Here is a 25,389-nt window from a genome sequence, read left to right on the forward strand (position 1 = left end):
CATTCAGTTCTGGCCCACTAGTAAACAAAGCCTCACAAAATTATTAAAAGCACCAGAATAGATGTATGGAATGACAGGAGTAGAAGCTAAAGACCCTCTGTAAGCCAGAACCAAGCTGACCCACAAAAAATCTCCACTCACATTCTAGGGTTTAAAGGTTCTGAGAAAGGATTATAGTAGAAAAAAGTACCTTTCTGGTTATAATCTAAGAATTTGTTCATTAATTCATCCAACCATCTATAGGTCCATCTACCCAATAAATATTTACTAAAACTTATAATGTGCCAGAACTGTTCTGTATACTTCTAGGTATAAAGAAGAGACAGATAAGTTTCCTGACCTTACAGAGAACACATTCTAGTGGGACAGACAAACAAGAAAACAAATGAAGACTTAACATCATCTTGGGCGGTGATAACTACTATAAAGACTAGAAAAGCTGAGTAAAGGGATAGAGATTTGGGGGACAGGGTGGCATTTTAGATAGGAGGGTGGAGACATGAATCAACTGAAGTAGCAAGTCATACTAACATCTGAGAGAAGAGCATTTCAGAGGGAGTGAGCTGCAAGTACAGTGACCAAAGAACACCAAAATATCTTATTTGCCAACAAAGAGCAGGTAAAGGGAACTATAATGAGAGATGAAGTTAAAGAATTAGGGAGTGTGAAGTATTCCTTAATGTTAAAGAAGATATAAGAAAACTCATGGAAACAGAAATAACAAGTGGTTAAAAAAATTCCTCAAAGAACTCTCATACTTACATTTGCAAACAGAGGCTCGGTCCATTATCCATATCAAAGAAGAACAGTACTCACAGTATGTAGGGATGCTATACTGGGTGGCTTTAAAGATGTGACCATTGTGCTCTTCTACCTGAAGGAAAAAATATAGCTATCTATGTTAAAGCCAACACAGTAAATGCTGCCCTAACATGTTGGGCAATGGGAAATCCTTCAATTCCCTGTTGTCTTCATTGGGTACTTATTTCCAGGAGGACAAATATGATCTGAGAAATAAAATAAAGGTAAAATATATGATCCTTGCTTTCAAAAAGTGAACAATCTAGTAGAGACAAAACTAACTTATATGAAAATCAGAAAACAATGCTATAAAGATGTAAGAGCTGTCTTATGCAACTCTGAATCAGCATGTTAAATTAAAAGCAGCGGTTCTCAAATTTTTATTTTTAACCTCAAGAATCTTTCACACTTCTGAAAATTACTGATGATCTCAAGATACTTCTGTTCATATGAGTTATGAGTTAGAAATTAAAACTAAAAAAATGTAACTATCTAATTCACTTAAAGTTATGTTAACATGGAATATGTTTAATGATAAGTAACATTTTAATGAAAAAAACTGTATCTTTAAAACACACAGGGCTTCCCTGGTGGCGCAGTGGTTGAGAGTCTGCCTGCCGATGCAGGGGGCGCGGGTTCATGCCCCGGTCTGGGAGGATCCCATATGCCACAGAGCGGCTGGGCCCGTGAGCCATGGCTGCTGAGCCTGCGCGTCCGGAGCCTGTGCTCCGCAACAGGAGAGGCCACAACAGTGAGAGGCCCGCGTACCGCAAAAAATAAATAAATAAATAAATAAAACACACACAAAAAGTACTGACAAGAGAGGTACTGTTTTACATTTTTGTAAACCTCTTTGATGTCTGGCTTAATAAAAGACAACTGGATTCTCATATCCACTTCTGTATGCAATCTGGTGGCAGTATGCAATTAAGTTTGAAAAATATGAAGAAAATTCAGCTTCATACAGATATGAAATTCGAAAATGGAAAAATAATTTAATTGTCCTTTCAGAAAATGACACAATATTAAAACTCTGCAAATGGTAACGTAAAGGTTAATTGAAATATGGAATCTAAAACCACACCAATCAACTCTTCATATTCTGTAATGTTAAAATCCATTGTTCTGGGCTTCACTAAAATTTACAACTTTTACTTCAAAGTACCATTAAGAAAATAAAAAGATAAACCACAGACTCAGAGAAAATATTTGCAAATCGTATATCTGATAAAGGACTACTACCTAGAATACAGGAAGAACTGTATTAATAAGAAGACAACTCAATTGTTTAAATGGGCAAAATATTGAATAGACAGCTCATCAAAGAAGTATAAATGGCCAAGAGGCACATGAAAAGATGCTCAAATCATTAGTTATCAGAGAAATGCAAATCAGAACGATGATGGGAAATCACTTCATATCCTCTAGAATAGCTATAACTATCAGACAAAACTAACTATTGGTGAGGATGTGGAGAGACTGGAACCTCAGATATTTCAGGTGGGATTGTAAAATGGTACTGTTACCATTTTGGTAACTATATGGTATAGTTCAAATACTGAATCATTATGCTGTATACCTAAAAGTAGTATAATGTTATATGTCAATTATATCTCAATTTTTTAAAATAAATAAATACATATATACACACATTTACACATACATACATACATGTAGGGGAGTATTAGTAGTCATTTTTGTCTTAATTAATCAAATAACCAACTAACTAAATGAAAAAGATCTAACTCACAGTTCATCCATCCCACAGCTTTATAATGTGACCTTGGCTCTGTGATGTCTCAAATATTTCCAGATATTGACATTTTATCACACAGATATCCTTCTATTTAATGAAACTGTAAATCACACACATGCACATTGTTTTCCTCTACTGCAACTCTTAATATTAAGTTAGTTTCATTAAAAAATTACTTTATTCTAAATGGATCAAAAGGTACAAAATAGAATACAATGAAAACCTTTCTTTCACCTCTGAATTCCAACTGTTTAGTTCCTCTTATAGAAATAATCACTGATACCAGTTTCCTGTGTATACTTTCAGGTATTTTGTGTGTGTGTGTGTACAGTTATAAATGTATTTTGGTTTTTTAAAAATATACGAATAGTAGCTTTCTATATAGTGTTTGGCTCTTTGCTCTTTTTAATTAATAAAACATCTTGGAGAATGGTTTCTCTTACTTTAGTGCCAATCAGTATTATATTATATAGATGTATCTAATTTATTTAACCATTTCCTTACTGATTTAGGTTGTTTTCAAAACGTTTATTTATTACAAATTCCTCTTCAATAAAAAGCCTGTACATGTCAGTGTGAACAAATTGATATATCCACTGGATAAATTCCTGTATGTGGAATTGCTGCATCAAAGGTTTTTTGGTTTTGTTTTTAATATTTTTAAGGCTTTTAATACACCATTATTAAAGTACCTTCTCCAAGAAGGTTATGCAAATAACCCCATTTGCAGTATTGAAAAAAATCTATATACTTATTTATCTTTCCAAACTAGGTAACTAATTTAGCTTTGCTCATAGATGGACAAAGTAGAAAATCACTGTTGTTTTATTTTAATTTGAATACTCTTAAGTATAAACATTTATTCATATATTTCTTAACATTTCTTTGTATGACCTGCACTTATCACAGGCCCTGAAATATAATAGCAGTTGAATTAATGATTTTTTTTTTTTTTTTTTTTTTTTTTTTTTGTGGTACGCGGGCCTCTCACTGCTGTGGCCTCTCCCGTTGCAGAGCACAGGCTCCGGACGCGCAGGCTCAGCGGCCATGGCTCACGGGCCCAGCCGCTCCGCGGCACGTGGCATCCTCCCGGACTGGAGCACGAACCCGTGTCCCCTGCATCGGCAGGCGGACTCCCAACCACTGCGCCACCAGGGAAGCCCTTCTTTTTTTTTTTTTTTAATGTCATATGCTTTACTCATTTTTATCTTGAGGTATTGTTCTTTCCCTCATCAATATGAAAAAGACTATTCTTATAAGGCTTAAAATGTATAAAAGGCCTAAACACTACCTGTTAAATAACAGGTGCCTTCCTGTTACTCCTCCACCTTCCCTACACTTTACTTCATACACAATCTCAAAAATCCTCAGTGGTGGGTGACATTACACCTGTTTTATGTAATCCTATTTTACTCTTATTTTATATAATATATACTCCTATTATATACATGAGGACATTGAGACTCAAAGATTAAGTTGTCTACAGTTTCTCCATTGGTGAACAAAAGTAAGCCAGGCTAAGGGCTTAAATATCCTACTTTCAGGATTCCGTTTCCTTCCATGAAAAGGAAGAAACTCTTTAACAGGTAAGATCATGCTAAAATAGAGTCAGATCATGCTTCTAACACACACAGTGGAAAAGTGACAAGCAATGATCTAAAAAACCTTGGAATTTGGTTTACAAGTGATAGGGGATGATTTATAATCCTGATTTATTAATAAGGTTAACAATAAATATCCTAGGATTAGAATTTACCATTGGCAGGGGTGAATCCAGGTTCTGTAGGCCCTAAAGCTTAACATTTTCAGGGGAAAGGGAGGAAGACAGGATGGGCAGGGGAAAGAACTTGGGAAGAAAGAGGAGAAGGTGGTGGCAGCAAATGCAACTGAAGCAGAGGGAACAGGGGGAGAGTGGGAAGAAATGAAGCTTAGAGATGTCAAGGTCAAGATCATGTCGAGTCTTGTAGGCATGGTAAGAACTCTGAATTTTACTCTGAGTAACACTGGAAGTCACTAGAGAGTTCTGAGTAGAGGAGGAACATGACCTGATTTTTGTTTTTAAGTGTCCATTATGGCTATTATGTAGAAAACTGTAAGGGGAGAAGAATATAAGAAAGCAGATCAATTATGAGACAACACATAGTATTACTGGACCACTGTAACAGCAGTGGAGGTGGTGTGAAATGGTCAGATATTAGATGCATTTTGGAGGTAGAGTGCTGGCCAGAGTTCTACCTACTTCTCCAGCCACCCCCACATAAACATGCAATACTTGAGCCTATTAAAGCTACTGGCTCAACATGCCAGGTTTTTCACTCATGTGTCTCTGGACATACTCTTTCCCTCTGGCTAGATACTGCCTGTCTAAACTACTACTCACTTGATAAGAAGTAGCAAAAACATCTTTTCTTCTGTAAAGTATTCCTTCATTCTCTCTTTCTGTATTTCCACAGCACTTTGTACTAGTTCTACTATAATACTTATCACATCTAAAAGTAGTAATTTTTTAAATGCCTGCCTTCACTAGCAGATTATGAGCTCCTCTAGGGCTTAACTCATCCTTGTAATTACAGAGATTATGGTAAAGTATGCAATAGAGACATACAATACAAAAGATAAAAACATGAACAATGGTAAAATATGCTCAAATGCCTTTGGGAATGTCTCTTGAATTAGGACTTACATTTGTAAAATCCTAAATAGTCCTCATATTCTTCAGAAGGGAGGGACAGTGCCTTAAAAATCTCCTTCCCTACCCCTACTTCTGAAAAGGGATCATATTTGTACTTTTCATGAGTAAACATTTCAGTTTTCTACCATTTTAGGAAGCCACCATTAATAACAAGTCAAGCCAAAGAATTCAAGACACATTTGTCATTCTAAATTTTTGTAAAGACGTAAATGATTACCCCCTAGGCATCTGATAAACTTATTCTTTAAATATTTCCACAGAAATACTGTATGATACAGCTCAGACTGGTGGTCTAAAAAATTACTTTTTAGTAACATAAAAATATAGATTACAACTTACTAAATCAGTTTCTTTTTTCCTTCTTTTCTTTCTCTCTGTTTTTGGCACCTGGTTGGAGAGAAAGACAGAAAATGTGATATAACAAAGACTAACATAATTTCTTACTTCTTTGCAAATGCTGAGATTTTTGCTCAACAGGTAATAAAATAAGCAGCTCTTTATTCTTCAAGAGGAAACGTGCAGTGCTAGTAAGCATATGTGAGGAAAAAAATTTATGTTTAGTAAAACACAGTGCTCATAAAAGCAACAGAATGGAAGGATACTTTAGAAATTATCTTTTTAAACCTCAGTTCTGCTCAGAAGCCACACCATTATTAATTTAAATGATTATTTTATTTTAAACATTAATTACCTGATTATTAATTTTAAAGATTGTACTTTGCATATTTTGGCTCTAGAAAACTCTCCATCCTAGAGCTAAATATAAAAAGGTATTGGAGATTGGTTCAAGATGGCAGAGTAGGACAAGCACTCACTCCTCTTGTGAGAGGACCAGAATAACAACTAACTGCTGAACAATCATCGACAGGAAGACACTGGAACTCACCAAAAAAGATACCCCACATCCAAAGACAAAGGAGAAGCCACAATGAGATGGTAGGAGGGGTGCAATCACAATAAAATCAAATCCCATAGCTGCTGGGTGGATGACTCACAAACTGGAGAACACTTATACCACAGAAGTCCACCCACTGGAGTGAAGGTTCTGAGCCCCACGTCAGGCTTCCCAACCTGGAGGTCCAGCAACGGGAGGAGGAATTCCTAGAGAATCAGACTTTGAAGCCTAGTGGGAACTGACTGCAGGACTTTGACAGGACTGGGGGAAACAGAGACTCCACTCTCGGAGGGCACACACAAAGTAGTGTGCGCGTCGGGACCCAGGGGAAGGAGCAGTGACCCCAGGGGAGGCTGAACCAGACCTACCTGCTAGTGTTGGAGCCCCACCCATCAACAATCAAGTAGATTAAAGTTTTACTGAGCTCTGCCCACCAGAGCAACAGTCAGCTCTACCCACCACCAGTCCCTCCCATCAAACCTCTTAGATAGCCTCATCCACCAGAGGGCAGACAGCAGAAGCAAGAAGAACTAGAACCCTGCAGTCTGTGGCACAAAAACCACATTCACAGAAAGACAGACAAATGAAAAGGCAGAGGGCTATGTACCAGAGATAGGGACAAGATAAAACCCCAGAAAAACAACTAAATGAAGTGGAGATAAGCAACCTTCCAGAAAAAGAATTCAGAATAATGATAGTGAAGATGATCCAGGACCTCGGAAAAATAATGGACGCAAAGATCGAGAAGATGCAAGAAATGTTTAACAAAGACCTAGAAGAATTAAAGAACAAACAAACAGGGATGAACAATACAATAACTGAAATGAAAACTACACTAGAAGGAATCAATAGCAGAATAACTGAGGCAGAAGAACAGATAAGTGACCTGGAAGGCAGAATGGTGGAATTCACTGCTGCGGAACAGAATAAAGAAATAAGAAATGAAGACAGCCTAAGAGACCTCTGGGACATTAAACAACAACATTCGCATTATAGGGGTCCCAGAAGGAGAAGAGAGAGAGAGAAAGGAACAGAGAAAATATTTGAAGAGATTATAGTCAAAAACTTCCCTAACATGGGAAAGGAAATAGCCACCCAAGTCTAGGAAGCGCAGAGAGTCCCATACAGGATAAACCCAAGAAGGAACACTCGGAGACACATAGCAATCAATTTTACAAAAATAAAGACAAAGAAAAATTACTGAAAGCAACAAGGGAAAAACGAAAAATAACATACTAGGGAACTCCCATAAGGTTAACAGCTCATTTCTCAGCAGAAGCTCTACAAGCCAGAAGGGAGTGGCATGATATACTTAAAGTGATGAAAAGTAAGAACCTACAACCAAGATTATTCTACCCAGCAAGGATCTCATTCAGATTCGATTGAGAAATCAAAAGCTTTACAGACAAGCATAAGCTAAGAGAATTCAGCACCACCAAACCAGCTCTACAACAAGTGATAAACAACTTCTCTAAGTGGGAAACGTAAGAGAAGAAAAGAACCTACAAAAACAAACCCATAACAATTAAGAAAATGGTCCCAGGAACATACATATCGATAATTACCTTAAACGTGAATGGATTAAATGCTCTAACCAAAAGACACAGGCCTGCTGAATAGATACAAAAACAGGACCCATATATATGCTCTCTACAAGAGACCCACTTCAGACCTAGGGACACATACAGACTGAAAGTGAGGGGATGGAAAAGATGTTACATGCAAATGGAACTCAAAAGAAAGCTGGAGTAGCAATAGTCATATCAGATAAAATACACTTTAAAATAAAGAATGTTACAAGAGACAGGGAAGGACACTACATAATGATCAAGAGACCAATCCAAGAAGAAGATATAAAAATTATAAATATATATGCACCCAACATAGGAGCACCTCAATACATAAGGCAAATGCTAACAGCTATAAAAGAGGAAATCGACAGTAACACAGTAATAGTGGGGGACTTTTAACACCTCACTTATACCAATGGACACATCATCCAAACAGAAAATTAATATGGAAACATAAGCTTTACATGACACAATAGACCAGATAGATTTAATTGATATTTATAGGACATTTTATCCAAAAGCAGCAGATTACATTTTCTTCTCAAGTGCACATGGAACATGCTCCAGGATACATCACATCTTGGGTCACAAATCAAGCCTCAGTAAATTTAAGAAAACTGAAATCATATCAAGTATCTTTTCTGACCACAACACTATGAGATTAGAAATCAATTACAGGGAAAAAAACGTAAAAAACACAAACACATGGAGGCTAAACAACACGTTACTAAATAACCAAGAGATCTCTGAAGAAATCAAAGAGGAAATCAAAAAATACCTAGAAAGAAATTACAATGAAAACACGACGATTCAAAAGCTAGGGATGCAGCAAAAGCAGTTCTAAGAGGGAAGTTTATAGCAATAGAATCCTAGCTCAAGAAACAAGAAAAATCTCAAATAAACAATCTAACCTTACACCTAAAGGAACTGAGAAAGAAGGACAAACAAAACCCAAAGTTAGCAGAAGGAAAGAAATCATAAAGATCAGAGCAGAAATAAATTAAATAGAAACAAAGAAAACAATAGCAAAGATCAGTAAAACCAAAAGCTGGTTCCTTGAGAAGATAAACAAAATTGATAAACCATTAGCCAGACTCATCAAGAAAAAGAGGGAGAGGACACAAAACAATAAAATTAGAAATGAAAAAGGAGAAGTTACAACAGACACTGCAGAAATACAAAGCATCCTAAGAGACTACTACTAGCAACTCTATGCCAATAAAATGGACAACCTGGAAGAAATGGACAAATTCTTAGAAAGGTATAAACTTCCAAGACTGAACCAGGAAGAAATAGAAAATATGAACAGACCAATCACAAGTAAGGAAATTGAAACTGTGATTAAAAATCTTCCAACAAACAAAAGTCCAGGACTAGATGGCTTCACAGGTGAATTATATCAAACATTTAGAGAAGAGCTAACACCCATCCTTCGCAAACCCTTCCAAAAAACTGCAGAGGAAGTAACATTCCCAAACTCATTCTATGAGGTCACCATCACCCTGATACCAAAGCCAGACAAAGATACTACAAAGAAAGAAAATTACAGACCAATATCACTGATGATTATAGATGCAAAAATCCTCAACAAAATACTAGCAATCAGAATTCAACAACACATTAAAAGAATCATACACCATGATCAAGTGGGATTTATCCCAGGGATGCAAGGATTCTTCAATATATACAATTCAAAGTGATACACCATATTAACAAATTGAAGGATAAAAACCATATGATCATCTCAATAGATGCAGAAAAAGCTTTCGACAAAATTCAACAACCATTTATGATAAAAACTCTCCAGAAAGTGGGCATAGAGGGAACCTACCTCAAGATAATAAAGGCCATATATGACAAACCCATAGCAAACATCATTCTCAATGGTGAAAAACTGAAACCATTTCCTCTAAGATCAGGAACAAGACAAGGATGTCCATTCTCGCCACTATTATCCAACAGTTTTGGAAATCTTAGCCATGGCAATCAGAGAAGAAAAAGAAATAAAAGGAATTCAAATTGGAAAAGATTAAGTAAACCTGTCACTGTTTGCAGATGACATGATACTATACATAGAGAATCCTAAAGATGCCACCAGAAAACTAGTACAGCTAAGCAATGAATTTGGTAAAGTTGCAGGATACAAAATTAATGCACAGAAATCTCTTGCATTCCTATACACTAACAACAAAAGATCAGAAAGAGAAATTAAGGAAACAATCCCATTCACCACTGCAACAACAACAACAAAAAATACCTAGGAATAAACCTACCTAAGGAGGTAAAACACCTGTACTCAGAAAACTATAAGACACTGATGTAAGTAATCAAAGATGACACAAACAGGAGAGATATACCATGATCGTGGATTGCAAGAATCAATATTGTGAAAATGACTATTCGACCCAAAGCAATCTACAGACTCAATGCAATCTGTATCAAATTACCAACGGCATTTCTTTTTACATAACTAGAACATAAAAATTTTTAAATGTGTATGGAGACACAACAGACCCCGAATAGCCAAAGCAAACTTGAGGGAAAAAAATGGAGCTGGAGGAATCAGACTCCCTGACTTCAGACTATACTACAAAGCTACAATAATCAAGACAATATGGTACTGGCACAAAAACAGAAACAAGATCAATGGAACAAGATAGAAAGCCCAGAGATAAACCCATGCACCTATGGTCAACTAATCTATGACAAAGAAGGCAAGGATATATAATGCAGAAAAGACAGTCTCTTCAATAAGTGGTGTTGGGAAAACTGGACAGCTACATGTAAAAGAATGAAAGTAGAATACTCCCTAACACCATACACAAAAATAAACTCAAAATGGATTAGAGACATAAATGTAAGACTGGACACTATAAAACTCTTAGAGGAAAACATAGGAAGGACACTCTTTGACATAAATCACAGCAAGATCTTTTTTGATCCACCTCCTAGAGAAATGGAAATAAAAACAAAAATAAACAAATGGGGCCTAATGAAACTTCAAAGCTTTTGCACAGCAAAGGAAACCATAAACAAGACGAAAAGAGAACCCTCAGAATGGGAGAAAATATTCGCAAACGAATCAACAGACAAAGGATTAATCTCTAAAATACATAAACAACTCATGCAGCTCAATATTAAAGAAACAAACAACCCAATCCAAAAATGGGCAGAAAACCTAAATAGACGTTTCTCCAAAGAAGACATACAGATGGCCAAGAAGCATATGAAAAGCTGCTCAACATCACTAATTATTAGAGAAGTGCAAATCAAAACTACAATGAGGTATCACCTCATACCAGTTAGAATGGAAATCATCAGAAAATCTACAAACAACAAATGCTGGAGAGGGTGTGAAGAAAAGGGAACCCTCTTGCACTGCTGGTGGGAATGTAAATTGATACAGCCACTAATGAGAACAGTATGGAGGTTCCTTAAAAAGCTAAAAATAGAATTACCATATGATCCAGCAATCCCACTACTGGGCATATACCCAGAGAAAACCATAATTCAAAAAGACACCCCAATGTTCACTGCAGCACTATTTACGATAGCCAGGTCATGGAAGCAACCTAAATGCCCATCGATAGACGAATGGATAAAGAAGATGTGGTACATATATACTATGGAATATTACTCAGCCATAAAATGGAACGAAATTGGGTCATTTGTAGAGACGTGGATGGATCTAGAGACTGTCATACAGAGTGAAGTAAGTCAGAAAGAGAAAAACAAGTAGTGTATATTAACGCATATATGTGGAACCTAGAAAAATGGTACAGATGAACCATTTGCAGGGCAGAAATTGAGACACAGATGTAGAGAACAAACGTATGGACACCAAGGGGGGAAAGTGGCGGCGGGGCTGGTAGTGGGATGAATTGGGAGATTGGGATTGACATATATACACTAATATGTATAAAATGGGTAACTAATAAGAACCTGCTGTATAAAAAAAATAAATAAAATTAAATTAAAAAACAAAAGGCATCATCTGGAGGACTTTCCTGGTGGCGCCGTGGTTAAGAATCCACCTGCCAACACAGGGGACATGGGTTCGAGCCCTGCTCTGGGGAAGATACCCATATGCCACGGAGCAACTAAGCTTGTGCACCACAACTCCTGAGCCTGTGCTCTAGAGCCTGCAAGCCACAACTACTGAAGCCCACGCGCCTAGGGCCTGTGCTCTGCAAGAAGAAAAGCCAGTGCAATGAGAAGCCCACACACCACAACAAAGAGTAGCCCCAGCTCGCCGCAACTAGAGAAAAGCCCGCACGCAGCAACGAAGACCCAGTGCAGCCAAAAATAAATAAATAAATAAATAAATAAATATTTTTAAAAAAGGTATCATCTGGGACATGGAAAAGTTCTTTTACATATGATGTTTCCTGTTAGCCATAGTAGAGAACAATCTCAATCTAATCTTTTAAAATTACAAAAGAAGGCAGTATAAGCCTAGTAAGAATCTTCTTCTGCATAACATAAGACCCCAATTTAGATGTAGAATAGAAGAATTTTCAAGGATTTATTTATATCTGATTACTTCAAAATGATTTCAAATGTTTTATAAATCTAAATATACATAAACCAGAATAACTGAAAATAAAATGGGAGACAATAAGAAGGATTAATAGTATTCCTGCTACCTAATAATCAGATACCTAATTATTTCAGCTGGGGTACTAAAAGGAAACACACTGACAACCTTCTCTAAGCCTACTATCTCTTCTGTAATAAGAATTTCATAATAATTATTTAATAGGGCTGAAGCAAGAAGTAAATAAAATATCAAACACCTAGTATAATTCCTGGTACTCAATAAATAAAGTTTATTATTACTATTATATAGATTTTCAGAAACACACATTTTCCTAAAACCTAATTCAAGGAGAAATATAATTCGTGGGTCCTTACATAAAGGCCACTAGATGATACAACGAATCACGTCTTTAACCTCTGTTTTTCAAAAGGAAATTTATGTACTGACCTCTATCAAAGCTGAGGGTATAATCTTAATGGCACAACATTATATTTTAACTCAGTGAAGAATATATTAATGGCAGAAGGCTTTGATAATACAGTCTGATGAACTTTTAGGACAGAATGGAGTTTGCTGGATCTAAAGTAGTGCTAAAGTAGCTGACATGTTCACTGTAATGTTTTTCTCAAATACCAGATGTCCCAGACTCTTAAGAAGAATTCATAACTGAATCCTTTTAGAAATCAAAATATATTTACCTTTGTGGGTATATATTCCAGAGTCTTGAATTCATTCATATATTCATCTAAAAACACTTTAAAAGTGTTGACCCAAACTCTGACTGGAGATTCACTCCAATCACGCTGCTCAAGCCTCATGGTCTTTTCCAAAATCTGTTCAAATAGCGCGTAGAGGTCTTTATACCGTATACTTTTCCCATCATCTATCTAATAAGCAATAAGAGAAGAAATGTAAGGTTTTATGAAGAAATTCTTTATATATAGAAGACTGATTCAATTTTTATTGGGTAGTTATTTTGAATAAAAATTAGGATCCTGATACACTTTCTAATGGACATGTCCATGAGGTCATGTGGTATTTGTAAATTTCCACTCTACTATGGAATGTCTGCAGAATAAAACCTGCTAAATTTTAGTAAAATACCTAACAGTTTAAACAATGTAATAATTGGAGAAAGCCCTGGGAATTTTTAACTATATTTAGCTATAAAGATTATTTGCATCCCTCTTAATTACCTATCCCCAGAAATGAACCTTGTTTAGATAGTTCCACTCTAAAACTGAAAAAGTGAATACCTGAATTCTTGCCTAGTGAAACATCAGGCAACCTTTACTTTGATTCATTTTTCCAAAGAAGAATGACATGCTTAGAATAACACCATATTTCTTGCAAAGGAATCTACATGGAATTCCTTTTAACTTATTTAAATGAGGTGTGGAGTCTTCATGAGAAAGAAAAAAAACAGCATTTAAATGACCAAAATGTATTATATACATTTAAAATGTATTTCTCTTTCACCTCCTCAGAATTAGAAGTTGAACCTCTTTGATCCAGGGTTAGAAAACCACTATTAAGCTCTATTTCATAACGTTGGCTCTTCCTATGTGATACAAAGTATATTGGTCCCTAACCTAGAAAATAAAGGTATGAAGCATGACAAGCAGTTAGCAGGATTAGAAAAATATGGCCAACATTGTCTCTACCCAAACCTAGTCATTTGCCGTAGCCTGATTACTACTTTATTATGGTCTTGAAATTATTGCTCTCTAAGACTGCATGGTTCCTATTTTTAAAAGGCAAAAAAATCTTATACTGAGCAGAATATACATAGGAAAGTTCTCCTGATTTCTCTTTACACATTAAATTACAGGTTGAACAAAGAAAAACCAATTAAATACAAATTATTTTTATAGAATAAATATGACAATTCAGATACCAATAAAGATTCTATAGATCAAAAGTATTAATTATTATATACTTTAGCACCAATAATAAATTTTCTAAACCATGACCAACATCATATGAAAGTATAGGTAAATCTGAAAGTGATACAAACTCATATATAGAAATTGGTGAACATAAACTGCTCTAATTCTACTGAATAAAAAAGTATAATAATTCCAACACAAATGAGAATTAGAAGCTGGAGCCAGAGCTAAAAGGATCATGAGAAGTCAAAATAGTCAAGAGCCACTGGATGAAAAAGAATCATACCTAGAATATCTGAATTCAATACCTTAAGATGAAAATATACCTATAACAGGGGGGGAAAAAAAACTGCTCAAGGAAATTTGAGAATGCTATTAATCTGAGATCAGTCAGTATGCTTTTCCCCATCTATCCCTAAAACAAAAAGAAGACACTGGAGAAATCTCTAGTTGAACACGGCCCCTGTATTATTTTTTATGGCATTGTCAAATTTTTCATATGTTAAACTTCTGAATATCTCCTGACACAGTTTAACTTACCGCCAATGCAGATGAATAAAAGCTGAAGATATTCTGCCGAAATTCTTTCAGAGCTTTTTTAAATACAACATCCACTAGTGTGTCTTTCTTGCTGTCTTCATTATCTAGGTCATTCATCTGGGGACCACAGAAAGAGATTTTGTACACAATCAACTAAACTGAAAAGAAGTGAATGCCACTCTGGACACATACTGTTTCTTCAACAATGACCGTCCTGAAAGGGAAAACTATCATGGAACCCAGATAAAAGCATGACCAGATAGCCAAAGTTTTATTACTACTAGATGATTTCTAAAGTCCCTTCTAACATTGTATGATTCCACAGTTCTGCTACCAAAAAGACAACTGAAAGTGTGCAATGACAAGCCTCACCTTCCCATACAGAATGCAACATGACAGTTATGGTAAAACTGAAGTCAACAGTAAAGCCTAAAACTTTAAATCCTGTCTACGCAGTCTAACTCATACAAATCCTATTATTTGCACCTTTCTGGTAAAGAAACAGACGCTCTAACTTACTGAAGCATATATCCTTTAGGGGGCATATCCTGATATACAAGCATTCCACAGTCAAAGCTGCTCAGGGGCCTGAGGCAAAGGGTACCTTTTTCAGAAGAAATTCATCCATGCTTTTTAAATCACTGGCACTTGCTATGATCTGGACAGAGTCATTTTGCCAATGCATAGACTCCAAAGCCACGCTGCTGATCTTCACATTTCGCTTGCGCCTTGCCTTTGGAGAAGGCTCTTTGTTCTCTTTGAACTCCTTCCGGCAACTCCCAGGCAATTCTGGACTCAAAGGAGGTGTTGGCTGATTCTGAGATAATTCTATAAATCAAGATAGAGTGTCCAAAAAAATTTTCTTTTAGTAAAAATACTGAAACCTCTACATCCTTCTTTTTTTAAGTTCCTTTAGTAAGTCACTGAAGGAAACATGTAAATATCTGAAAAGTAAAGTAACATTAATGTTTAAGTTCAGGCAGTTAGGCAGTAAATCCAGATTGTACATTTGTACAGAAAATGTATTTAAGAATTATCACTTTTCAATGGGAAATTCTATCGCGTCTCCCAAAGAGATGAGGTCTGATACTGAAAAACTGGATGGAAGTGTCTTGTAGAACTGAAGCCTGGATCCCAAAGACCTCAGTCCCAAAGAAAAGAAAGAAGAGTACACAATCACACTAGCATGTTAAATGCTGACTATTAACCCAGTCATTGCTTTACTATATCTGTTTGAAAGAACATCCAGCTATATACAAATCCAATAAACCAGTGAAGTTTGATAATTATTACTATTTGTTTACTAGGGTCTAAAGCCATAAATGCTCCCGTGACAATATCTGGTGTTAGGCTGGCAACCTCTATTTAGGGAACCAGGTAACTCAATTGGTTCACTTCTGCCTGTGTCTCTTTGCTATTTAGGATTTTCACACATATTTCCCAAATAACTCTATGAATTTCTCAGATAATTCCTGGAATTAACTAGCTCTGTATATAATATTGGAAAACACAAGAAATTTTCTCTGCAATTGTTTACACCAGAGAAATTGGGTTCCATGTACTCCATTATAATCTAGAACTACACTGGATTTGCCAACACCTACCTAGGGCTTGATGAGAAAGCTGGCCCCATTTCACATATGTTTTCCCCACATATATTTACCTTACCTTCTGTCCAATGGTATATCCTCATTCCATCTAAAAGCTAATTCTGACAATAAAGGAAAAAAAATAGCCCCCTACTTGCTAAATGCCACCTTAGGCAGGAAGTGAAACAAACTTGAGATATGACACCAGAATAAAAATTATAAAGATATAGGATATAAGTATATTCAAATTGGTGTCAACTAATATTAATTCCATTATATAACCTAGATATACAAGTATCTAATTATTTCATTTAGCAAAGTCAATATCGTTCTTTATACTAAAAGAAATAATACTTACTAAATAAACTGTCCATAATCCAATTTCAGCATTAAAAACAAGGGCTACCTTAATAAATTTCTACCCAAAGATAAATAAAAAGGCTACAATCAATTTTTATACACGTATCCTTATTAAGCAAACACACAATGAAGTCTGCTAATAATATATATTTCAACCAAAGAGCTTCCTAATTCCTTCTTGGAAATCAGCAGTGGAGAATATAACTGTGAAATATGAAAAATTTAGAATGACTACTATAAACCAGATAAGATAAAACGAATTGATCCTCTTAGGAATTCCAAATTTTCCAAACTGAACCTGTAGTATTCACTTCATTTACTACTGGTTTTATCCATATCAGTTTGCAAAGTGATAGGAGCAAAGCCACAAGACAGAAAAACAGGGTTCTAATTAAATTTCTACCAGTTTTTCTTTTTTTGCTGTACGCGGGCCTCTCACTGTTGTGGCCTCTCCCTTTGCGGAGCACAGGCTCCGGACGCGCAGGCTCAGCGGCCATGGCTCACGGGCCCAGCCGCTCCACAGCATGTGGGATCTTCCCAGACCGGGGCACGAGCCCGTGTCCCCTGCATCAGCAGGCGGACTCTCAACCACTGCGCCACCAGGGAAGCCCCCAGTTTTTCCTTTGACACACAGATGCCTCCGCTCTGGCTGATCCATTCCCATGTGAAACTTGATCTTTCCTCCCTTTATCTTATCCTTTGTCCCTTTATTTTTATCTCATTCTAGATGTGAGAAGTTTTGTTTACTTATTTTAACTGGGCCTGTTCTATCTCTTCTTAGAGATAATAACTTTCTTCCTAGGGCCTCTTTCTATTTTATTCAATACTGATATTTCGTCCACCCACCGGTATTTTACCCACTCATTACTACACATCCACCTCTGATGTATATCCCTGTTTAAGATAGCTGGCATCTTTACATGGTAATTAAAAACATTCATACATACTTGAGCAAAGGGCTTGGGAAGAATGGGCTAATCTTCTAATACTGGGACTATTGGAATCCTTGGAGAGTTAATAATTCTAGCATTTAGAAAGGCCATATCTCAACAGATGAACTAACTGTTGGGTATTTTCTAATGTGCTATGATTGATGCCCCAAAAGTTAAAATAACAGCTACCACTATAAAGTCCCAGGAACATATAATAGGTACTTTAGCACAATGGTTATGAATACAGACTCTGGAGCTGGACTGCCTGAATTCAAATCTCAGCTCTGCCAATTGCTATACGTGTATAAGCAAATAACTCTCTGTGCCTCAGCTTTCTTATCTATAAACTGGGAATAATAATCATACCAACCTCAAAAAATTGTTGTGAGGATCAATGGAGTTAATACATACAATATGCTTAGTACAGTGTCTTGTATGTAGTAAGCACTCAAAAATTAGCTGCTGTCATTAATTTTTACTAGGAATATACATTTGTTAAGTGAATGAATGATGGTTAGATTTTTACACTTTAGAAAACTGAGGCTAATCGAAGATTCACAATCATTATTGAAGTTGTTGTTACTTCACTGTTTTGTGCCACATTTCCCTGAAACTTCTTTTATAGGTAAAATTTAATTTTATAATTATCTGTTAGTTAAGGAGGGACTTAACAATCTTGGTCCTATCTCATTAGAATATCTCACCAACAGGATTACCATTACAAATACTAGAGGGATAGTAAACTTTCAAAAAGAGTAAACAGAAATTATGAAGACAATCTCCACCCTTTGTCCATTTTTACCATCTGGAAACTGATGAGCTGGAATCATATCTGAGCCAGCAAAGAGTGCCGAAACCTCCGAATGGGTGGCAGGTTTCACTCTGGTAGTCTTCTTCTCCCCTTGTTTCCCTTTGGCCCAGAATCTCATCTTAGCTCTCTGAGGTCTGTTTACAAAAAAAAAAAAAAAAAAAAGTAACAATGGAAATTAGCATGTCCTATTGACAATATCTGTACGTCACTTTAAGTTATATAAACACCTTTCGTATGAATTAATTCATTTAACCTTCACAGTTAAGTTTAGTCATATTTAATCTTCAATTGTACATTTAAACTTCATCTGGAGGGTAAATGATAGTTTCCTCATCTTGAATACAGAAATAATGAGACTCAGGGATGTTAACAAAAACCACCATTTATTTGAGTTGTTATCATGCTCCAGGTACAAGTGTTTATATAGAATTACCTTAATTAACTATAACAACAAGTTTACATTCAAACCATAACCGTTTTTCAGGTGAAAAACTGGTAGCTTAAACATTAGGTAACTTTCCCAAGGTTATACAGCCAGTGAGTAACAAAGTTGAGAATCACACCTACTATGCTCTATATTGCCTCATTCTTAGTGCTTATATACTCTCTCCCATCATATAAATCAAGGAAACATCCTGAGATAATAACAGTTCACATTTACTGACCATATAGTATGTATCCTAACCTTGTATTAGGAGGCTTACTTGTACATTAATTTTTTGGTTCCTTTTTTTTTGAGCATCGACTAGGAGCCAGGCACTATGCCTTACTTATGATGCCTTCTTTTCACAACTACCATGATAAATAGGTATTTTTATCCTAACTTTACACATGAGCAACCTGAGGCTCAGAGGGCTGATGGAGATGGAAGTTAAAATCAGGTCTGGGGCTTCCCTGGTGGCGCAGTGGTTGAGAGTCCACCTGCCGATGCAGGGGACATGGGTTCGTGCCCTGGTCCAGGAGGATCCCACATGCCGCGGAGTGGCTGGGCCCATGAGCCATGGCCACTGAGCCTGCGTGTCCGGAGCCTGTACTCCGCAACGGGAGAGGCCACAACAGTGAGAGGCCCGCGTATCACAAAAAAAAAAAAAAAAAAAAAAAAAAAAATCAGGTCTGTCTGCTTTTGAAGCCCATGTTCTTTTATCCATGCTTCCTTCTTTTTCTAATAGCTTATTACTAATCCTATACATCCATATAGTATAAAGGGAAATTATTCTACAAGACTTATTACAAATGATAGCATTCTCCTGCCATTCTCATTCCTTTTCTGCTCCCTAGAGCAACCCTTTTGAATTTATTTAACTGATTCTTTTAATATTTACCATACTTATAATGCTATCATATTTGTGACCACAAATAATAATTAAGCATATTCCAACACTCCAGTTCTATACTCTCCACAAACACAGACATCCCTGCAACAGAATATCATAATTTTAGTTAGATCAATATACAGTATTTTCTTTCAGTAGTATTCACTATTTTTTTTACTCTGTAAATAATATTCACAACTGGGACATACAGTACCCTCCATAACCAATATGGTTAGTGTTAGTGTTTTGTTTCTAGAGTTAGTGTTTTGTTTTACATTTGCTCACTTTCCTACATCCAGTTCACCTCCAAGTGTCTCCCCATTTGTGAGTATCTCCTCTCAACATGTTGAAACATAGTAGGTACAACATCAGTTCCATGTTCTTGAAGAAATCTTTCCCAGAGCCATCTAACCTGCTCTAATCTGGCATGGTTCCCTCAGTGATTGCTGTACAACCATCACTTTAAAAGCTACTTTCACCATCATTCATTATGTTGGGCCCTCAGGGGGTCCTTTCAATCTATAGAAACTCAAGTCCTTCAGTTCCATGAAATTTATTTGAATTACTTTATTTTTACTTTGTCCTATCTTTCCAGAGCTCCTATCAGTGGGTCACTGGATGACCTGAACTGATCCTCTAATTTTCCTATTTTTTCTTGTCTCTTCTATCCCTTTGTCTTTTGGCTCAACTTTCTGACAGATGTCCTCAACTTTCTTTCTAACTCTTCTGACTTCTTCATGCTATCACAGTTTCAATTTTCAAATACTTTTTATTATGAATGTTTCCCTTTAAAGTATTCTGTTTGGTTTCATGAATGTAGTTATATTTATTTATGCAGAAGGTCTATTGATAGTTGTATTTGTCTGTCTTGAAGTTTTCTTTCCCCTGTATAGTTTATTGCTTCCAAGTTGTATTTTATCCATTAGTTTTAGATTCTTTCACTTCCGATGTCTCCTCAAATGTGTGGTGATCAAAAGTAGGGTATAAACAAGTTTCTTGGAAGGTCTAGTGTGCATTGGTGGGGCTTCCAAACTGTGGTCGTCCTTGTAGGGTTATCTGGCTGGTCCAATTTGTAGGGAGAGCCCCTGATAGCAATATCTTTAGGTCTTTCCATGAGGGTTGGATGGAAGTCCCAAAGACTCTTTGAATCATCTGCTTAGAGGGTATGTGAAACGTGGAAGCTGAATACAGAAAAAAATCTGGGGGATCTTAACATTCAGTATGTAAACATTCATTAAATCTCCCTGTTCCAAATATGTACCCCAGTCCTCAACTGTATCTGGTTACCTCCAAGTGCAGAAATCTTCTGTCTTATCCTTTCCAGAAAATAAATCTCCTGTTTTCTGCTAGGATTGGGGAAGACCAGTCAGCCAGATGCTTCTTTCTCAGTTTTACCCAGTTGGTTTAGGATTCAACTTTCTCCTATCTATAAAGACATCTAAAATTTGTCTATCTACTTTTTGGATTCCACGTTTGTATTACTGCTGTCTCCTGTTTTATTATTGCTGTCTCCTGTTGTTTTTGGCCTGTATAGGTTTTGTTATTTTAGGAGGATGTGGAAATTAAATTTATATAGTTAATCTGCTATCTCCACCTGTACGTTTTCTCTATGTTACATTTTGTTTCCCAAAATTTGATCTCCAGCATAATCTGCTCTAGATTTGGGTTACCTTGGATTATGCCTCTACAGTCATTGAGGAAGTGATCTTTAACAGGGTTATGAACCAGATAGATTCCAATGAGATATTGAAGTGTTCACTGAGGGCCCAATTGCCTTATATAACACAGTAAGGGACAAAGACATATTCTTGATAAATAAACACTTCATATACTCTCCTAGAGAGAACAGAGTTCTTTCCTGAAAGTCTTTTCCAGTTCCATTTGTAAAACACTTAAAACAGAACAGAGTCCAAGTCCAAAACTGGAAAATATTTTCAATCTAACCTGGTCTAATCTCTTTTCTTTTACAACCAAAAATCCTAAGTCATATAATGACGTAAAGACTTTGCCCAAACCACAGTGTTACACACAGCAACAGACAAAGCTCATTATATATATCTGAATTAGTTATGCTACTGTCACACAGGAGGTACTTAGTCTTTGTTGAAAAATAAATTTCAAAACTTTCAAAATTGATAGCTATTCTATCAATTATGATTTTAAAAAGATGCTCAGTATTTAACTATGGTCTATTAGTAAATAAAATTATATTACCCCTATTAACAGCCAGTGTATGCTTTATACCTTATATCTGAACCTGAAGCCTTCTGTCTCACTGCCAACTTCGTAATCTCTCCTTGAGACATGGTCTTATGAAGCTTCGCTTCTTCATCAACTGAGGAAAAACGCTGTGATGTCTGTAATAATTACATATGTAAAGAAGACCTTAAAACCAAGTAATTATATCATAGCACTGTAATTAAAACTCAGGTTATAGAATTATTTGAGAATTACACCTATTAAAAACATTCAAAAATACATTCATATTACTCAGAGATGCATTCAAATAAAAAAACCTACTAAAAACTCCATTAACTTCATACAGTAATCTGAAGTAAAGAGAACTTGGGTCAATGAAAACGCTAAACAGGAACTACCAGCTCATGTTTCCCAACAATTTAACAAAGAATATCAAGTAGAGTGAAAGAAAAAAAAGAACATCAAGTGGAAAAGTAAGAAAAAAAATCAAAACCATCTAAAGATAGAGACAAAAGATCCAGGACCTGATAAATCTAGAATACTAAGCATAGTTTTTCATACCTTCTTTTATTTGTCCCTAAAAAGATGATAATTATTTTTATGGCTAACTTGCTATTATAGATTTTTATATCCAGTTAAGGGTTTAAAAGAGCTAGAACACAGGAAGATAAGAAAAACCAAAAGACCAAAGAATAAAATATCATTATACTCACTAATGGTTTAAATTATGAACAACTTACATAGCTATAAAAAGGACCTGAATTTCAATTGATAACTCTTGCTCCATTTGTTTACAATGTGCCCCTTTAAAGACAATACCATTTGGAGGACAGAATTTCTTGTTACCTATTCAAGTCATTTTTCTAATATTTCATTTTTCTACAGTTATAATCTTTTCTTTAACCTTTTGGTCTGCATGACTATGGCCTTATCAACAGAAATAGCAAATATCCTGAACTGTTAAATTTAAAGAACAGATCTGCTTCTGGCCAAGATGGAGTAACAAGAACCTGTTCTATACTCTTGCCTGAAACAACCAAAGACAAAAACAAAATAAAAGGAAAACTTAGACAAAATAATATGAAACAGGGACTTCACTGGTGGTGCAGTGGTTAAGAATCCACCTGCCAACAATCGGCTGCTGAGGGTCCTGTCTTCATCGGTGGGGTGACTCCAACAGAAGGCTAGAGGTGTGAACCTCAACACCAGCAGAAGTGGAGACCAGACATGTGGCTGACAGGGTCTTCCTGCTCCGGCCGGGTGTCAGGCCTGTGCCTCTGAGGTGGGAAAGCCAAGTTCAGGACATTGATCAACCAGAGACCTCCCCAGCTCCATGTAATATCAAACGGTGAAAGCTCTCCCAGAGACCTCCATCACAATGCTAAGACCCAGCTCCACGCAACAACCAGCAAGCTACAGTGCTGGACACCCTATGCCAAACAACGACCAAGACAGGAACAAAACTCCACCCATTAGCAGAGAGGCTGCCTAAAATCATACTAAGGTCGCAGACACCCCAGAACACACCACCAGACATGGTCCTGCCCTCCAGAAAGACAAGATCCAGCCTCATCCAGAAGAACACAGGCACCAGTCCCCTCCACCAGGAAGCCTTACACAACCCACTGAACCAACCTTAGCCACTAGGGGCAGACACGAAAAACAACAGGAACTACGAACCTGCAGCCAGCGAAAACGAGACCCCAAACACAGTAAGTTAAGCAAAATGAGAAGACAGAGACACAAACAGCAGATGAAGGAGCAAGGTAAAAGCCCACGAGACCAAATAAATGAAGAAGAAATAGGCAGTCTACCTGAAAAAGAATTCAGAGTAATGATAGTAAAGATGATCCAAAATCTTGGAAATAGAATGGAAAAAATAAAAGAAACATTTAACAAGAAACTAAAAGGACCAAAGAGCAAACAAACAATGATGACCAACACAATAAATGAAATTAACAATTCTAGAGATGGACTCAATAGCAGAATAACTGAGGCAGAAGAACGTATAAGTGACCTGGAAGATAAAAATAGAGGAAATCACGACTGCAGAGCAGAATAAAGAAAAAAGAATGAAAAGAATTGAGCACAGTCTTAGAGATCTCTGGGACAACATTAAACGCACCAACATTCGAATTATAGGGGTCCCAGAAGAAGAAGAGTAAAAGAAATGGACTAAGAAAGTACTTGAAGACATTATAGTTGAAAACTTCCCTAATATGGGAAAGGAAATAGTCAATCAACTTCAGGAAGCACAGACACTCCCATACAGGATAAATCCAAGGAGAAACACACCAAGACACATATTAATAAAACTATCAAAAATTAAACACAAAGAAAAAATATTAAAAGCAGCAACGGAAAAACAACAAATAACATACAAGGGAAACACCATAAGGATAACAGCTGATCTTTCAACAGAAACTCTGCAAGTCAGAAGGGAGCAACAGGACATATTTAAAGTGAGGAAAGGGAAAAACCTACAGCCAAGGTTACTCTACCCAGCAAGGATCTCATTCAGATTCGACAGAGAAATTAAAACCTTTATAGACAAGCAAAAGTTAAGAGAATTCAGCGCCACCAAACCAGCTTTACAACAAATGCTAAAGGAACTTCTAGGCAGGAAACACAAAAGAAGGAACAGATTTACAATAACAAACCCAAAACAATTAAGAAAATGGTAATAGGAACATACATAACGATAATTACCTTAAATGTAAATGGATTAAATGCTCCCGCCAAAAGACACAGACTGGCTGAATGGATACAAAAACAAGACCCACATATATGCTGTCTACAAGAGACCCACTTCAGACCTAGGGACACATACAGACTGAAAGTGAGGGGATGGAAAAAGATATTCCATGCAAATGAAAATCAAAAGAAAGCTGGAGTAGAAATACTCATATTAGACAAAATGGACTTTAAAATAAAGACTATGGGCTTCCCTGGTGGCGCAGTGGTTGAGAGTCCGCCTGCCGATGCAGGGGACACGGGTTCGTGCCCCGATCCGGGAGGATCCCACATGCCGCGGAGCGCCTGGGTCCATGAGCCATGGCCGCTGAGCCCGCGCGTCTGGAGCCTGTGCTCCGCAACGGGAGAGGCCACAACAGTGAGAGGCCCGTGTACCGCAAAAAAAAAAAAAAAAAAAAAGGAAAAAATAAATAAATAAATAAAATAAAGACTATTACAAGAGACAAAGAAGGACACTACATAATGACCAAGGGATCGATCCAAGAAGAAGATATAACAATTGTAAATATTTTTGCACCCAACATAGCAGCACCTCAATACATAAGGCAAATGCTAACAGCCATAAAAGGGGAAATCAACAGTAACACAAACATAGTAGGGGAATTTAACACCCCATTTTCACCAAAGGACATATCATCCAAAATGAAAATAAGTAAGGAAACACAAGCTTTAAATGACACATTAAACAAGATGGACTTAATTGATATTTATAGGACATTCCATTCAAAACTAACAGAATACACTTGC

The 25,389-nt window shown here is 36.5% G+C and overlaps 1 protein-coding gene across 7 annotated transcripts in view; it reads right to left on the minus strand.

The window, feature by feature from the left end:
- MYO9A (myosin IXA) overlaps positions 1 to 25,389 on the minus strand; it is a 284,585-nt gene that overhangs the window by 42,747 nt on the left and 216,449 nt on the right. For all 7 annotated transcript variants that reach the window (XM_081228009.1, XM_081228011.1, XM_081228012.1 and 4 more), the window contains 7 exons: positions 21,934 to 22,046; positions 18,368 to 18,510; positions 15,289 to 15,512; positions 14,685 to 14,801; positions 12,954 to 13,142; positions 5,589 to 5,636; positions 763 to 874 (listed from right to left, as the gene is read on the minus strand). In XM_081228009.1, coding sequence (XP_081084135.1) covers positions 763 to 874; positions 5,589 to 5,636; positions 12,954 to 13,142; positions 14,685 to 14,801; positions 15,289 to 15,512; positions 18,368 to 18,510; positions 21,934 to 22,046 — 946 coding nt within the window. The remainder of the gene's footprint in view (positions 1 to 762; positions 875 to 5,588; positions 5,637 to 12,953; positions 13,143 to 14,684; positions 14,802 to 15,288; positions 15,513 to 18,367; positions 18,511 to 21,933; positions 22,047 to 25,389) is intronic.

Source organism: Mesoplodon bidens (assembly GCF_964165515.1).
Source record: "Mesoplodon bidens genome assembly, chromosome: 3".
Classification (NCBI taxonomy): domain Eukaryota; kingdom Metazoa; phylum Chordata; class Mammalia; order Artiodactyla; family Ziphiidae; genus Mesoplodon; species Mesoplodon bidens.